The 17632-nt window shown below is 37.7% G+C and overlaps 2 protein-coding genes across 11 annotated transcripts; both read right to left on the minus strand.

Moving 5' to 3' along the window:
* Positions 1-174: 174 nt before the first annotated feature.
* Positions 175-7965, minus strand: LOC135583144 (phosphatidylinositol/phosphatidylcholine transfer protein SFH13-like). 7 transcript variants are annotated; one of them, XM_065098976.1, is made up of 16 exons: positions 7563-7965; positions 7456-7492; positions 6908-7027; positions 6515-6818; positions 6097-6196; positions 4640-4906; positions 4409-4486; positions 4225-4326; positions 4094-4143; positions 3897-3996; positions 3334-3423; positions 3128-3229; positions 2156-2321; positions 1677-2050; positions 869-943; positions 175-560 (listed from the first exon to the last, which is right to left on the minus strand). In XM_065098976.1, exons 3-16 carry the CDS (start codon positions 6912-6914, stop codon positions 543-545), a joined length of 1833 nt encoding a protein of 610 aa, XP_064955048.1. In that variant the 5' UTR covers positions 6915-7027; positions 7456-7492; positions 7563-7965; the 3' UTR covers positions 175-542. The 7 variants fall into 7 exon arrangements, with proteins under 7 accessions (XP_064955048.1, XP_064955043.1, XP_064955042.1 ...); XM_065098971.1 differs by having other exon boundaries at positions 7135-7492; XM_065098970.1 differs by lacking the exon at positions 7456-7492.
* A 2994-nt stretch (positions 7966-10959) lies between these two features.
* LOC135607278 (myb family transcription factor PHL7-like) lies at positions 10960-17539 on the minus strand. Of its 4 annotated transcripts, XM_065098982.1 has the most exons (8): positions 17339-17530; positions 17124-17194; positions 15775-16001; positions 14143-14219; positions 14019-14061; positions 13815-13872; positions 12474-12543; positions 10960-11737 (listed from the first exon to the last, which is right to left on the minus strand). In XM_065098982.1, exons 3-8 carry the CDS (start codon positions 15899-15901, stop codon positions 11483-11485), a joined length of 630 nt encoding a protein of 209 aa, XP_064955054.1. In that variant the 5' UTR covers positions 15902-16001; positions 17124-17194; positions 17339-17530; the 3' UTR covers positions 10960-11482. The 4 variants fall into 4 exon arrangements, with proteins under 4 accessions (XP_064955054.1, XP_064955055.1, XP_064955053.1 ...); XM_065098983.1 differs by having other exon boundaries at positions 12474-12558; positions 17124-17539; XM_065098981.1 differs by having other exon boundaries at positions 17124-17530.
* Positions 17540-17632: the final 93 nt, after the last annotated feature.

Here is a 17632-nt window from a genome sequence, read left to right on the forward strand (position 1 = left end):
GCGTGGGACCATAGCGACAAGGTCGGTCAACGGCCAAAATAAATAAATAAATAAATAAATAAAAAATATATATAGCTACTCTTTCCGATGACACCCGCATGGCGATTCTCTTGTAAACGGCGGGTCCCACACGAGCAATCTCCCGATGAAGGCACTCAGAACAGATGGTGAGGCTAGAAAGAAGTACAATTGGTCCATCACACGTATCACTAAGGTGCACAGGAAGTCTCAAGGCATACGCGTACAGAATACAAGGCACCGGTGCACGAGCGTACCGACCTATACATGCATCACAGAGACAAAACTTGATTCGTGTCATTGTCCACTCAATTCATCAGCGACAGTAAACTTCTTTCGCTTTCGACCGAACCAACGAAACAAAGTAGGGTACCTATACATGCATTGCAGAGACAAAACTTCTTGCCCACAGAGGAAGTTCCACTTCTTACCGCAACAGGGAACAATTTTGCTTACGTCGTGCAACCAAAAACAATGCCATCGGCATGTAGTCCCCTCGCCGCAGTCGTCTCCGGCACCGAGGCTCAACAAAACATTCTCTTCTGAATCAACAAAAAAGCAAGCTAATCATCAGAGAACAAAATTTTAGATGGATATTTTGAGTTTAAGTTGGAAAATTAGCTCTCACATTTCATCTCAAGTATAAGAGGATGATATGGGAAAAACTTAGCTAATCATCGAAGAGTAGTGTCGATGACATGCATCAAATTTATGGATGATACCACCATACATATTGAACTATTATCACAAATAAATTGGTTGATAAAAATGTGCAGCTCCATATAAACCAATGAGAAAGTTTTATATGATTTGCACTTTAAGCGAAATAAAATATATAACAAGATTTTACCTCAAGTTTCAAGTCCTGCAATGCATCTAACGACTCGGCAAATTCCAGTTGCTTCATGACCGTGGCATGCAATACCTGAAACAGATATAATAATTAGAGATGCACTGACAAAACCAGGAATCATAAACCCCTACACAGAGCAGCAAGGTAATGAGTGCCAAATGCTACAACTTTGATATGGCTTGAAACTAACAAGGTTCCTAAACTTTAAAAGTTCAAACTGAATATATTAGATCCAAATAAGAAGCCTAATAGACTCTCCTAGTTAACGCTATACAACATAATAGACTGTCAAGGATGCCAAATAGGAGAGAGATACGAAAGATAAAAATCTCTTCCTAGAAAGGAATACCAAGTGAATAATGAACCCAACATCTAAGCATGTCTGCCCACAACTAGTTAGCTCTTCAGAAAAGATCCTTCAGTGACAGAAATTCTCTTTCAAATGTTTGCCATTGATACTTTTATGAAACAACAATTCCAATAAAGCATAGACAAAGACAAAGGATCTGAGAGAATTAAGGATATGCGAATTCACAAAAGGTAGTTTTCCTGTACATGAAATAATTTGATCCTTATTTATCATATAGCAGAAAATGTCATTAAAATATATAACAAGTGCTAAAATCAATTGGACAGAAGCCCTAATTTATTCATTGAGAAAAAAACTTTTGATAGCAAGTTGTTCCAAGCATAGATACAAAGAAAAAGGGAGAAGATTATATATACAACAAAGACATGATTCCTATCTTGAATATACTAATATAACAGTATTATGGAGGTAGATAGCAGGATGATATAAACTTACCCTTTTGGTCTTTTCTAGATCAAACTCAACATGCTTTATTCGATCCCAAGATTCAAGTAGCATATGCTCTTTCTCCGAAGGAATCTCAGCAGGCTTCTTGGTGAGCTCATCAAACGTCATTTCTAGCCTTTTAATCCGCTCCAAACAAGGACCCAAATGATCTTCAAGGTTTTTCACTGTTGAACTGTGCTGGACAGCCAAATTCTGAGTGTCTGAAGTACGGATGTTGCTCAATTTTCTCTTTCTAAAACCATCAACGTGAAAGAATAATAGAATTTTGACTAAGGAAGCTATTAATACTCTTGCAAACAATTGAAAAATCCCTTCTCCTGTATCCTCCTTGGTGACAGGGTGACTTGCCATGGTCAAACTATCTGAGAACAACAAATACAAATCAAGACTTTTGAAGACTAAGAGATGAGAATTTGTTGCCTAAACAAAAGGAAGATTCTCTATTGGAACAACCCAGCTTGCAATACCATGTTGATTCGATGTTGAAAAGCCATACGATCTCTGTTCCTCGTATTTTATATCTTTTGTCTTTTCATAAGATTGTTCTCCTCTTCTAACACAATCCATAGCCTTGTCGACCACAACAAAGTGTTCATCACAACTATAGTAAGCTGTTGAATCTCTTGCTCTGATCTGCATTTATCATTAAGAAACAATGGCATGGAGCAGTTGTGATATATCCCAAGGGGAACAAAAATCATCATCAAATAAACTAATATTATCTACCCTATCTTTTTAAGATAGTGATTAACATGCATTCACAAGAACACCATAGTTGTGATGACCACTTTCTCATCATTCTCACTAAAAGAATTAATTAGGATATAATACAATTAGACGCAAACAAGGATACAAGAAAATGAAAAAGAAACCATAAATGACCTTTTTAGCAAATTTGAAAGACAGAAATTGACAGTTTAGAGAGTGATTTACTAATGTGAGCACCTCCAGAATTTAGTTGTTTTTTTTTCAAAGGTTATTGTGAAAAGAAGATATTAGCATATAAGAAGATTGTATGGAAGATGGTTTGTGCATAAACAAACCCTCTCCTCTTTTTCTCTTTGGTCCCTTTTCCATATTCAAATTACAAGGGTAGAATCCTTAATTTTAAAGGATTTATCAGGAAATTCTTTCAATTTCTCAGCAATGGGAAAAAATTCATTCTGAAATATCTCTAGTATCATGTATCATACATAGCATAATAGAAAAGAAAAGATGGCATTAGGTAATTATTTGTTGAAAAGATAAAACATTTTGCTCATGCTGCCCCTTTCAGATCACTTATTTCAGTTAGCTTTTCAAATGAACACTACATCAAGGTTGTTGACGATAGATTTTACAGAACCATTAGAATTTTCACTGGAAAATTGAGAACTGCACTATAACAAAATAAAATACAACATGAGGTCTTCAAAACCAGGAGAGTGAAGAAATCTCACTTCTTCACGTACTGGAGCTAAACGGCTATGCTCAACAGGTTTGAAAACAAGATCATCAACATCTGATCCAGATTCAAGTGTCCATGTATCGCTACTTCTTCCCTGACAATAACACAGACTCAAATATTTTACAGGAAGATCATTGCATAATGTAACTGCAAAAAGATAGGAATCAAAAAGATAGAACAGATGAAAAAAACACTTACCTTCAAAAAATATGACCCTACAAAAGCTTCATCTCCACCTGACATTCGTCTAGTATGCCTTAGTGAATCTGCTTCAGCATTATATGCAAGCTAAAATTTGAAAGATATTGGTCAGAACTTTTCCCCTGTTTTTCTTGTTTGATAGACGTAAAATAAAAAAAAGCAAATCCCTTCTGGTATCAAGGTATTCATCCAAACAGGACATTATCACATAAAGGAGGATATATCTTTTAGAATTGCTAATTCAAGTTCGATTAGAAAACAGGTGACACTTCGAGCATGAAATCCTGAAATGTTCAAGACAAATGGTTTCATGCTTAAAGAAGACTAAGCGGAAAACCCAGTTTGGCTAATTGTATTCCTTGAACAAAAGGAAGCATCAATGCATGGGTCACAATGAATGGAATAAGAAAACTATCACTCAATCAGTTCATCCTCGTGGGATCAAAACGTTCAAATAGAATAGTTGGTTGCTCTATTAGTTGATCAAACCTAACCTAGTGGAATGACGGTGAATAAATGGGAATGTAAATGTCTACTTCAGTTAAGTGAACAAATTGTACCTTCATAATGTTAGGATCATTCCATGGTCCTTTATTAGACTTCAAACACCCACCTTCAACAGAGCATGTACATGTACCACCTAAAAAATCTGGAAGTTGGCTGAAATGTGACAAACATATATAAGTTACTAAACCATAAAAAAAGAACCACCATCAAAATCGACATCAATATCAAGAGAGTATAATATGCCCTTAACCTTGAGTCAATGATTTCAAGTAATGCACTCTGATATTTTGTTCCCAATACCTGCATGATAAAATATTTATTCATGTATATTGTGGTCCAAATACCGGCAAAACAAATCCCTTTGCATGTCAGGACACTTACATGTATCTTTGCTGTTGTTTTTGGGTCAAGAAAACCCTTTACAGTGTTCCAGAGAAGCCTAAAGCCATGACCAGCATTGACAATAAACATCTGATGTAGAGTCTGCATTTTAACAAGTGGGGTATCTCTATCTTAATACAAATGAATAAAAATAATGCAATGTTATTAGGATAAAGTCAAGTACCTCAGGGTAGTAATCTCCATCAATTTTTTGCATTTTAAGCAAGAGGTCTCTTGCTGTTTTGCCGAAATTCTTCAAACCCTGCACCAAAGAGAACGCATACTGATTCAGAGAAATCAACCCGAACGGCTTCTCACTTCCAGCACCTTGAACATCTCAGTATTTTATATAAACAACAATATATCTTCATCACAGTCTGCTTAAACAAGTCAAATCTGGAAAGGAACCACATACCACCCCATGCACATCCAAAATAGTCGTGGTTGAGTCAATGTGCCTTTTTGCTGCAATCGAACAAGCCGGAAACTTTTCATGTAGAGCTTTCTCAAACTCCTGGATATGAAATTTTATGTACCGTTCTACTGTAGTGATGTGCATAAGCTTATTCGGCTCTACTTTCCCAAGCCTCTCAATGTAAACAGGTCTTCCCTCTTTATCAACTCCATGGTAGCCCTGAGGATAATGCTGTAAAACTTCTTCCAGCTCCACAAAGTTAAAATCCTTGCATCCAGTAGTGTTGTGCATTGTATATGTCAGCATTCACTGATATAATTTTCATCTAGCTTAACAGAACACGTGACCTTCTAGATAATAATTCTTAACATAATTGAAAAATATAATAGAATTCCAAAAAGACAACTGAAGGAATAAAATATGGGTATCTGAACCAAGAACACTCTGCAATAAAAGTTAAACGACAAAAGGAAAATGGAGGTTATTCATATGTGCAGGATCCATAAGAGAAAAACAAGAGAAGTAGAACATTACAAACAATAGTTTCATCAGCTAGTATGGTTGCAAGGTTCAAAATGCTGACACGATTGTCATCAATTTGGCTTCCAACTTGTGCCCATAAGAAAAGCATTTCTATGTGGGTTTTATAGTACTATAACTTTTGTAACCTAAAGGATGTTTTCCAAGATCTGCAGAGTATCATAATATATTCTTCAATAATTTCAAAATCATATAAACTCATATATCTAGTTCCAAGAGTAGAAGATCAATGTCTATATGAGAGCTAATTTGGCAGTAACTTTTGCGTAAGCAAAAGGAGATAATTCAAATTACATGTTAAAAGGTAAAATTGATGAATGAAAATTCCCTAAAAAGGAACTTAAATTAATCTATACAAAAAAAAAGTTCAAATAATCAGTGTTATGACCCAACTGATTGGAAAAAATGATCATTCAAGTGCATAAATGCATGCGAATGAGAAAGTAATGAGCAGTTTCATTTCACGATAAAAAACAGCCTGGAATAATCTAATTCAAACATGAATTCCTCTTGTTTTTTCTTTTATGTAAAAATTATCTCAATGCAATTTTGTTGGATCTCAACTGGTCTTGTGGCACTAAAATCTCTCAGAGCCATTGCAAGGCAAGACACTCTTGGCACAATAACAGGGAAGAACAACATGACCCACAATAATATGGGGTATGTGTGCGGTTAAGTTATACTGTGTTTACTCCTGCAAGCATAAACTCTGGTCACCCAGGTTGTGAAGAAGCAACCTTACCCAGGTCACCCAGTACACAAGTGGCAAAATATGAACCTCAAAATAGCATCTGTACTGAACCTATTTAAATATGACAAACTTTTTTTCTTTTGAAAAATCAGCAGCAAATAGATATCTGATATTACTATCTTTAGTTGCACATATGATATCTAACTAGCTTAATATGGCAACATACCTCCAAAATTGTGTCTGTTCCAAATTCTTTTCTCCAATGAAGCATATCAGCCCACATTTGAACTGCTTTCTCATGCTCAAATTTTCTCGCTTTCAAAAATCTGCATCATGTAAGTTTGTCGGTAAGCAATCAGGAAAACCAAATACTGAAAAAGCAAGTTACCTAGAAAAACGAGCCATACAGAGTTACATTCCGGAAGCGCATATATTCTTCAATAAAATGCATCGACCCAATTGGATAAAAAATGCTTGCAGTTGGCTTAATACAGTTTTAAGTTAAATCCAACTAATTAAAGATATTCATAGCATGCTCAAGGACAGATTGTGACAGTTCAGGTAGCTAATAAGCCCAACAAAAAGTTTTTACAAAAGCACAAATACTATAACCAAAATCACAATTTCTGATGGTGAAAAACAACCTGAGCATCATATGATAGTCATCGTGTTTATCAGGCAATAAGTCCCTGGAAATTAGCTCCTTACGGAATGCATAGACTGCCCGTTCCTCTTCCACATCCCTGACATCCTCAATTGACACTGAAGAAGTCCTATGGACACTTCTCCTCTTCCCTCGTTTCCTGAGAGAGTGGGTGAATCGTGAAGAAGCATTTAATGCCTTTTTCTTTAGAGACCCGATGGTCAATCTTCTTCTTTCATCTTCCGAACTCTCCACATCTGATCTCTTTCCTTTTCTCTCCTCCCAAGCGTGCAGCCCTTCAAGACCTTCAACATGACAAACAGCAATAAGGTGGGTCTCTAGCAGCATTTCATAATCCAAAGAAACACAGAGACGTGAATTAGAACAGCCGTACCAGTCATTTTCGGGCAGCAGAGGCGGGACTCTGGTTGACCTTACCCTTCTGAAGAGATGGTCGTGGCGTTAATTATGCAAATATAGATCTTTATAGATCACCAGGAGCCTACGCCTCCATCTACTTAGGATCAGAGACAAAACAACACAGGAGAGAATAAGTGTCATTACCGAAAGTCTCTGCACATATTAGCAAAACAAAAACAATAAAGAAGAGAAAACAATTACTATTGTTGCCGACAAACTTGCAATTCATCAGAACTATTGCAACTCTCATCAACCCCTACTCGTTTCTAATTGAGCGGATGAAATCATGAAACTGTGGACTGATTCATTCTGTAGCTTTAAAACTAGGTAACTTGGAAAAAACAGAAGAAAATGCAAGTTGAGGTAGGAGAACCTAATCGCCTCGCCAAGTACATCAACAAATCAACAACTTTAAGACGCCATTAGTAAAATAAGGAAAAACAGTACTTCTTTAAAGACAGCTAAAAAGAAAGAGACGACAGGTTAACGATCTTCACTTGTTCACATTCACAGAGTACCTACTCTCAAGAAGAAGTCATCGATTCCACATCAAATTCTCCTTCGGAAAGAGCAATCAAGAAACCGTCAGAGAATTCCCTCATTCGATGCAAATCACGAGAGAGACGTACCCTCTTGCGGCGAGGAGAGGGCGATCCTTCGTCGCCGCCGGTCTCCAAATCTAGATCAGTAAGACAGATCACAAGATTCCCCACACCGATGGAATCGAATAGGAAACCGGGAATCCTCACTCCAAATGGAACCTGTTCTTCTTGCAATTGGGATCGGGAGCGAAACACAAAGGCGGGTGTTAACGGCGATAAGAATCCACCGAGAAGGAAAACTAAAACCCAAATACACGAAATGAATCGCAAGATCCGCGGACTCCGCTCGCGCTCTCTCTCGTGGTGGTAAGAGTATTGAGTCAATGCGAAGCGTGCAAAAGGATCGCTTTCGGCTGGATCTCGACGTGGACTCCGGTGAAAAGAACAGATCGGCGATTCTTGGAAAAGACTACGGCGCGAGATTCTTTTTCCTTTCCTTTTCTTCCAATTGCTTTGGCGACTTTTAAGGCAGAGCGCCGCGTTTGACTTGGCTCGAGAAATGGAACGAATAAGCGACTCTTGCGTTCAATAACAGTAATATAATATTTCTAATTAATATTATTAAGTGATCGGAACTTTATCTATATACAAATAAATATATAGAGATATTTTTTTACCGGTATATGTAATATTATTTTTCTATCGGCGTGCGACGAGGAAACGGGGACTTGCTTCTCTCATCGGCGTGCGACGAGGAAACGGGACCCAGGCGCGCGTGCTGTGGCCCCTGCTCGAAGAGACGTCCGCACGCTTTCCCCTCCCGTTGAATGCGGATAGGCTGTCTCGCCCGAGGCAGGATTCCGGAGGAAGAATCCCACCACACAGGGAGCGCGGAGCAACGCAGCATTCGCAGCGTTCGGGATTCGTAGATTTTCCCGTACGCTGTTCGCACGCTTCCTTGCGTTCCGTTCGTCAGCCAAGGCGCGCTTTTTAACGACCACCTACACTCGAATGCCATCACCACTCACGCGCCCTTGGCCTGCTCCCACTCGCCGATTAAATCGTCACGCGATCTACGAAGCCTCGTTGCCGCCACCGTGAAATTATTCACCAATTCGTTTCGAGACCTACCCGATCCCCGGGACTTACCCTATGCGGGTGCCACCTGTGGGGCCCTCGCTACCTCCAGTGAAAATGCGGGTAGCTCGACTAGACGTCCACAGAGTAGTCGATCAACCGCTGTTCCATCTCGCCCGGTGAATATATATTAATAATAAATTAAAATTATATATGTTCATAATATTCTTATTTGACTCCACTAAAATGACATCGAAACATCAACTAACCTTACTTGCTATTATTAATTAAGATAAATAAAAAAAAGAAGATAAAATAAGACTGGAACATTAATCGAGCAGTCATATATTGATTCAAACTATGATTTATAGGTTTGATTTGAAGTTGTTATTATGATTCTCCTCATGACTGCTCAATGTCAATTCTGAGGTCCTGCTAGTCTGAACACTACCCTACATTTATTGGTCAAATGTCATGAAGCAAAATGGAAGCATCACTAACATGAGGGCACCATCCAATTGCTTTTCTAAAGTTGGGTCGAAAAGTACGAAGCACATCATGCACTGAGTGAGGCAGGACCACAGTGAGAACAAGATAACTTGGATTTGATATCTTAGTCCAAACTTATCATCCAACCAATCCTTATACTTAGAAAGAGATGGAAAACAGAGGAAAAGCTGCAAGGAGGGGGGGTTTACCTCGGGAATGCTGGCTGTCAAATGCTGAAGGTAGAGGAGGAGCATGAAAAAGTAATGATGCTTTGCGTCCCAGAATTTTCATCAATGGTACAGACAATTGAGCTGCAATAGAAAAGACTTCCAAAGGATTAGCTGCTGAAAATTCGGATTTAAGGAGCAAGCAAACTGCATATATGAAAGCATCATAGGTAGTGTAGCTAAGGATGCATAAGAAAGAAAGCAGCAAACAAGATTCTTCCAACTGGTCATACTGCAAGACTGATTCAAATGTAGTAAATGTAGTATAAACATTGACAGAAGAAAGCCTCATTGTCCACCACCCTTGCACCAGGGAGAAGCCAAGCTGTATTTTCCTAGACAGGATTAGGAAGCCGAGGAACATACAGAAGTTATTTGCACCAAACATGAGTGTTCTCTAAGTTCTGTTCAGAGTCCTGCAACCAGGGGCATATTTTGCAGCATAGGAGAAAATGCACAAAGTATCCTACACATTTGCTATAATCAAGAATAGACAACATTAGTTCTTTCTTGATTCAGTTAGAAGTATGCCGATTATCAAGCATCCTCAGCATAGTTTCACTCGAAATTACGTAACAAAAAGAGTAGAAAGAAGCTGCATATCAGAATCAGAGTACAAACATAAATCAAAAGATATAACAAAATCCAGTGTTCCTTACTTTCTATTTTCATAATAAAAAGAATACGTATTTCCGTAACTAGTGATTTTGTCGATCTTATTGATCCACCAATGCCACTTTTATTAATAATACTAAAGGCAAAAGATTGCAATATTAACAAAGGTATTCTCATCAAAAGCGACATCAAAATTTGAACCCATTTCTTTCTAGCAGTCTGCCCATATGACCAAGAAAACAATACACTTAGGCATGAATGGTATCAAGAACACTCCATAAGAAGAACTAAGAATCTAGTTTATCCTCTTACTTATCTCTGACCCACCCTATTATGATTTAAATTTCCCAATCACATGATGTTATTGGCAACATATATTACTTCTTGGACCATTCAATACTCTCTAAAGTGGGAAGTATTTAGGTTTGTAAATCCATCCATGTGCTTCCACTTGCAATATGTCCCAAACTACAAATTGAATAAAGCAATAAAAAATGATAAGCAATGGTAATAGCTATAGATGTCAAGAACCAGATGCTATACAGCTTTCCTTTATGATAAACATTAGGCTGTCGCTAAGATGATATTGGAGCACTAGAAAATGGTAATCAGATGATATGTAGAGCACATGAGAAAAATAAACATCAGGCATTCGCCAGGACCAGCCAAACACTCAAAATTTAATATTCATTACTTCAACACACAAAAGAATGGCTCAAAGGAGATAAAAAACAATACAAAAAGAGAAAGCACTAAATGAAGTGCCACAGTGCCAAATAAAAATGAAAATGACATTTGAATAGAATTTTATCAGTCAAGGAAGATGATGTGGGCACATAAAAGAACAAACCTGCGCACACCATGAGGCGGGAGGATCCCTCTATAAATCCTTCAGCTCCTTCAAATCAGCTTCAAGGCCGAAATAGCAATCAATGAAGAATATTGAAGGACAATACAGGATGCAAAAGCAAAAACCTGGGAAATCTAAGTAACCATTGAGGCAATGAATCACCCGTCCCTAAAGAAAGAATATGGAGCTGAGCCTTAGTAACAGTTCAAAAGATCATAGAACAAGCTTTTGGTCCCACACCCAAAGATCCGATTATTTCAACCAAAAATCCACAAAAAACAAGTTCAAAATTAGGATAGCAGCACAGAGGTTAGCAGTCTCATGCTTCAACCAAGAATCATACGAGAAGACATGGGTATCCTATGATGACTAAAGCAAATAAAGAAACCTCTCACATCAAACTCAAGAACCCTAACTTGGGAGCCAGATCCACTCACAACGACAGAACAATCTATTAAATCAAGAAGGATTCGGTCGATCATCTCCCTCTCCCTCTCGCTCCATTGCTTCTTGTTTGCAGGGCTTATTTATAGACCGTGGGAATGGAAAAATGCTTCACATCACTCCAGTCACTATGAAAGGAGCAACTTCAAACGTGGTGAAATCCAGATGTTGAATTGAAGTGATTGATGAATCAAACTTGCTCTTTCCTTGCAATCAAAATTGAGCGTTGCTGCTGGAAATCTGAGCCTCGTCTTGGCACCAACTCTGTCTTCCTATGCACTAGGCTGGCTGATCCTGCATTCCTGTCAAGCTTCAGGCTCTCTCAAGGAATTGTCATGTGAAAGGCTTTTGAGCAGCTTTCCGGTGCCACCATGGTCACCATTAACAGATCTGTGAGGACCAGTCTTGGCAGAACCTGAGCTATTGTCAACATAGCTGCAGGCAGAAATGTCTCCTCCAGGTGTCTCGGCAAGTTCACCACTTAGTTGTTGCTGCTCCTTAATGATCGTCTTAAGATATTTGCCTTGGGCTTCTATTCTTCGCTGCAGTTGCCTTTGCACCTGTCAAAGTGCATGTCATGACATCTCTCTCCAAAATTACATCAGAGTCACAGTCAGACAAGTTAGAAAAGAAACAGAAAGTGTAGGATCACAAGAAAGTTCTCTATCAGAGAATTCAGTATAGAATTTAGGAGAGAACCAAAACAAGCAAACAAAACCATCAATTACATCCCCATTATGGTTGACCTGGTTTCTTGCACTTGTATATAATGAGAAAAAAGTAGCATTATAATCAACTCTTAAGAGAGAATATGAACAGGAACTGTCAGCAGTGCAGGACATTTACAATGATTTACCAGGGTATTAATGAGTGGGATTCTTCAGTGTGGCTAGTGTATCACAGGTCACATAATCATGAAAAATGTACAGGCAAAGTCAGATTTCTTATAATCATTTTCCAAGGTCACATATATGCAATGGGAAAAACTGATTGCATTGATGCATCACTTCATTTGATGGTGTGTTTTATGTTAGCTAAAACCTACAGTTGTTCCTACAAATCAACAATTACTGCTTTGTATCTGTTGGAGTTCATTTGAAATTTGCATGTTCTCTTCATCATAGTTGCCTTTTCCAAAGCAGTATTTTTACATTTAGATGGCACTTTCTGATGAACCAATTTGAAAATTCTGCCAACATATAACTTATAAAGCTATCTAAAACAATCTAGTAACAACCAAGATGAAAAAGCTAAATCATCAACTCAAAGCTCATATATGCATATAAAAAAACTCACCTCTGATTGTTCATGAAGCCGCTTTTGCACCTCCATCTGCAACTTAAGTGCTTCAGTTATTTGTGTTCCACTGAGACAACAAAAGCTAAAGGAGTTTACCATGATAAAATATCTTTATGCAACTTCCTGTCAAGGAAATACAAACTCAAATGCGTGGAGAAAAGACAATCAGCATACCTAACAAGAAGAAATGATCAATTGTTTTCAAATGACAAGTTATAGACCAGAAAAACCAAGAGCTTCGTCTACTATATAGCATAACAAACCAAAAGGTGCATAATGGAAAAAATGAACAAATATACATCTTTTCTGAAAGTAAAAAGAAAATCATTACTAATTTAAGTTCGTGCTACTATTACAGTACCAGTGTGATCATAAGTTTTAAATATCTGACCATGTGATGTAAAATCAGTAATACCACATTTGCTGGCTCAAACCACTTAATTTTTATATGCAAGTCCTACAAAATTCTGTTCAAGCTTGTTAGCCAGAAACTCCAACCTAGTGGCTAATAAAAGCAACAACGACAACATCAAGGCATGAAGTATAATCTATTTGAGGTTCTACATGGATGTTTTCCCACATTGAGCTTGAATGAGGCAATATCACTCGGTCACCATTGATGCTTTCAGAAATCCAAAAATAGTTTTACAGGACACACTTCCTAGATTCTTTCTTTCTCTGAATATCTCTACAAGGACACTTTTCCTATATGAAACCTGCTACAGGCTAGAATCTCTGAATAGATTCTTTCTTTCTGTGCCCACAGGCTAGCTAGCAACTTGCTCAATAGATATCCCTAGTCCAAAAACTAAAATTCTTTGGTAAATTGCTAATAGTTCAATTCTTTTGGTGCTAAACAACTACATAGTGTTTTTGGCTATGTTTGATTTTCCTGTTGTTCTTTTTCTCTCATTCAAAGGACATGTATCCTTACAAACAGAGTACTTTTCCTTTTGGTTATGCACTTTGAAACAATGAGATCCCAGTAGGAAGTCTTGTCCTTCAAAATCTGTGTCTAGATCATTTACGCAAGCTTAAATTTCATAACCATGAATATAAATGTATTTGCCACTATGATGAACTGCTCTTTCCACAATTAGTTAAATTGCAGCAATGCTAAGCATGCCAGCAACAGTTTGGCACTTGAATAACATAGCTACCAAGCATCAAACAACAAATACCATCACAGGTGAGTTTATAGAACGATGTCTAGCCATCCCAAATGATCATTAATGTTGATGGGATAAACTTGAACTACTTTTCAAAAAATGCAAAAGTCTAAGACACAATTGCTAGTTTGGTGTTTGTCTGTGTCATAAAACACATCAATTTACTTACGAGGAACTTTCAAGTCCAGAAGACACGCCGTCAGGATCCTTCTTTTCGGACTTGGCATCTACATCAATGGAAACATAGTAAAATCAAACCTATGGCCAGATATTAGTTTTTCCTTCAGATAATTAGCTATATGATGAGGATATGATTTCCTCAGTGTACTAAAAACTCAGTAAAGTTTAGCTAACATGTTTGTAATATACCTACCATCAGCTGAAGAATCAGGAACACATTTTGCAAGCCTGTATTTCTGGGTGCACCATCAGATCTTTAGTTTGTCAAAAGCAAGAATCTAAAACCAAATTTTATGGTGAAAAACATCCATAAGTACCTGTAAGTGACTCTTGACATGGTATATGGTTAGCCCTGCCACACCCATGATTCTAAGAACTCCTTTTGGAGTTGCTCCTGTCATAGGGGAGAGTATTTAGGTAGTGTTATACAGAAGACTACCAAATTAGATGATTAAATAACCTAACATGCTTTCAAACTCAGCTTAACTGAGAGGATCTTTTGCTCAACTGTTCGTTGGAAATACCAAAAATTCTGACAAAAGACTACACTATCGGTGGATAACTATACCAAGATATAAGCTTTAAGTTTCACTCTGATATGCTATAGGAAAGAACCAAGGAGCTTAACTAATTCAAATTAGGCAATTAAATTAAAACATAAAAAAGATATCTGAAATCCTGCAATAGACCACAATCAGATGTAAAAGTTTCTGCTAACTAAAAGATAACCTCATCAAAATAATATGGGTACTAAAGAATTTTATGTCAAAAGATATTGCAACAATAGTTGCAGAACTATAAGAAATCAATTAATCTGAGAGATGAAGAAAACTTTCAGTGTAATAACAAGCTTTTACTATTAAAGCAAGCAATTTAAGTGTATCAGGACAATGGATTCTGTTTTGTACTCATCAGGTGTCCTCATTAAATTACCCTATGTGCTACAAAAAGGTACAGAAAAGGAACTTCCAATTCAATTGTCCTTTCATTGCACAGTTTGCAATCAATTAAGGAGAAAAATACATGAAAGAAACATATTGGACTACACTGTTCATTGGAAATACCAAAAATTCTGACAAAAGACTACACTATTGGTGGATAACTATACCAAGATCTAAGCTTTTAGTTTCACTCTGATATGCTATAGGAAAGAACCAAGGAGCTTAACTAATTCAAATAAGGCGATTATATAAAAACAAAAAAAAAAAAGATATCTGAAATCCTGTTATAGACCACAATGAGATGTAAAAGTCACTGCTAACTAAAAGATAACCTCAACAAAATAATATGGGTTCTAAAGAATTTTATGTCGAAAGATATTGTAACAATAGTTGCAGAACTATAAGAAATCAATTAACTCAACAGATGAAAACTTTCTAACACCTCGATTAGTCCCATATCGAAAGTGTGCAAGATTAAGATTGACTTATAAGGATATGATGAGTATACAATTATCAATTTCAGCCTAAGTATTTTAACCAATGGTTTATGTCAAACAAAATTGATGGGACAATTAACCCATCAGGCCCGGGTCGTGATATTTGGTATCAGAGTCGACATATTATTTGAGCATAGTGAGAGGGCTCAAGTAGGAAAGGGCAACCCATGGTTCGTCATGACATGGAGCTACCATTGGGCTACGCCTCATCAAGTATATTACTATTAACTTCAGCTTAAGCATTTTGACTAGTGATTTAGGTCAGACGAAGCTGATAGATCAGTTAGCCCATTAGACCACGAAGCAGATCAGTTAGCCCATTAAACCGGGGTCATGACACTTTCAGGTTATTACACTATTATAAAAAAGGAACTTCTTTTTGGAAGGATAAATAGGGAAGGCATTTCACATTTTGCAATTAATTAAGGAGAAAAACACATGAAAGAAACATATAGGAAGATTTGTATCCTCCTAATAATTTAAGGAAAAAACCAGTTGATCATGCACTTACTCTCTGGTCCACCAAGCTGTGTCACAGCAAGTACGAAACGGTCATGAAGCTCATTTGTCCATCGTAAACGTTGTCTTGATGCCAAAATATGATTATCGGAGTTGTTCCCTCCACTGTTTGGGACCATTCTGTTGGTACGCAGTTCTACTTACTGGTCATGAGCAAGTGACTTTTTAAATATTGAACTTGTACTCAAGATTTGCATGGGTTGATATGTTTCTCATCATCTGCGAAGAAGACGTCAACAAAGTAATCACAACAGTTATACACCACACACTAGCTCACTTGTAAAAACTTAAAAAAGTGTAAAATCGAAATCAGATTTTCAATAAATGTGATTGTATGTCAGATAAGAGATGTAGCTGTTTTACATACTATGCATTAGATAAAAGTAAAACAGGAAAAGGATAAACAGAAGTCTATAGGTAAGGTGGAAGCTCTACAGAGCAACATGTAGATCATTGTGTTTCCACTCAAATTTACTAAAGCAACCATAACATAAGAATTATTAATCCTCAGGACCCTCAGGTAAGCAGCTACTCAATGTAATTACGTGTCGACAATGAGACCTCTATAGTTCAATTGCTACAGCAACTACAAATAAAACGTGATACGTAAAAAATTGTCCATAAGAACACTAAAACAAGTCACATCCACAGCTCTTTTCTAAAATGAGATACTTTATAGAAACTTTCTTTAGTTTTAGATAAAGAAGATTTATTCTGCTAAGTTGCTAGATGATGTCTTTTATTGTGAGTGAAACTGTAAGTCACCTCCGAAAATTCCAGGTTTTGGAGCTCGAGTTTCATAAAAAGGAATCAGAGACATAGAACAAACACTTCTACAGCTGGGAGTGAAAAGAAAATTCTTTTGCTTTAAATTTATCTCAAATTTGCTAATAGAACGACTATAAATCTGGATGATTTTCACAGCTTGATCGCTAGAAAATAATGGCCTAAGGGTTTTCCTGAGGCATGGGGATTCTTGTGTTAAATAAGATATGTTCTCCTCCAAACAAAAGATTGAACCATATTATAGGTTAGTATTATGATGAAATCTTACCTCAATATTCGTAATTTTGCTGCCGCAAAAGAACAAGAAACTAACCACACACATCGTAAGCAATCAGCAGCCCGTATCTAGTCTATCGACTAAGCAATCAGGTCGTTGCTGCCTAGCGACAGTAGAAACAACACAGGGCAACTTCATAACCTTTTTTCTCAAAGATTAGGCTTTCGGAGTTCTTTCTTTACCACTTTTCCGAAATTAAATACATCATTCATCATGCGTCACAACTCAGCATCCAGTAAATCACGAGACCCAAATCCACAAAAAACCAAGTTACGTACCCAGATTAGCAAAGCCACGCGCCAATTCCCAGCTCCAGCGCGGATCGAGGACGCGTTCTCCGAGGCTCCCCCTGAGACCGATCAACCGTCAAAAAAGCAGGAATGAACCGAATCAAGAACAAATTTGAACGAATAAGAGCCGTCAAAGCGAAGCTTCTTGATGGAGATCGAGGAATCATTAGATGGAAATCGAGGTTCTCGGCGAGTCCGATTACACGCTCAGAGATCCGTCAGCCTCCGCCCTCGCTCTCGCTCTCGCTCTCGCTTTCCACAGCAAGTCCCAGTTGCCCAAGGGCGGAATCCGAGGGTGTCCGCCTCGAGGAGCAGCGGATCCGTTTCAAGCATCGCTCTACCGACGATCCTCGAATAGCTCACGTGGCATCTTCCAGACGCCACACGAGTAGAAACTAAGTTCTCGAGTGACACGTGCTCTACAACATCGGGGCTTGTGTTATCAAGATCGTGCGACGCAGTTGACGGCATCTAATTCTAGCGGAATCCGACCGCCT

Source organism: Musa acuminata, chromosome BXJ2-3, assembly GCF_036884655.1.
Source record: "Musa acuminata AAA Group cultivar baxijiao chromosome BXJ2-3, Cavendish_Baxijiao_AAA, whole genome shotgun sequence".
In the NCBI taxonomy this organism is placed as follows: Eukaryota; Viridiplantae; Streptophyta; class Magnoliopsida; order Zingiberales; family Musaceae; genus Musa; species Musa acuminata.

Coding starts and splice junctions, on each gene's coding strand:
- LOC135583144 (XM_065098970.1), bottom strand. Junction 3,424..3,896: donor ATGATCCTAACATTATGAAG/GTACAATTTGTT, acceptor TTCAAATTTTAG/CTTGCATATAATGCTGAAGC. Junction 2,051..2,155: donor TTCAACATCGAATCAACATG/GTATTGCAAGCT, acceptor TGTTGTTCTCAG/ATAGTTTGACCATGGCAAGT.
- LOC135607278 (XM_065098983.1), bottom strand. CDS start 15,901: ATGGTCCCAAACAGTGGAGGGAACAACTCCGATAATCATATTTTGGCA. Junction 14,220..15,774: donor ACAGCTTGGTGGACCAGAGA/GTAAGTGCATGA, acceptor CCCCTATGACAG/GAGCAACTCCAAAAGGAGTT. Junction 11,738..12,473: donor GGCTTCATGAACAATCAGAG/GTGAGTTTTTTT, acceptor GCACTTTGACAG/GTGCAAAGGCAACTGCAGCG.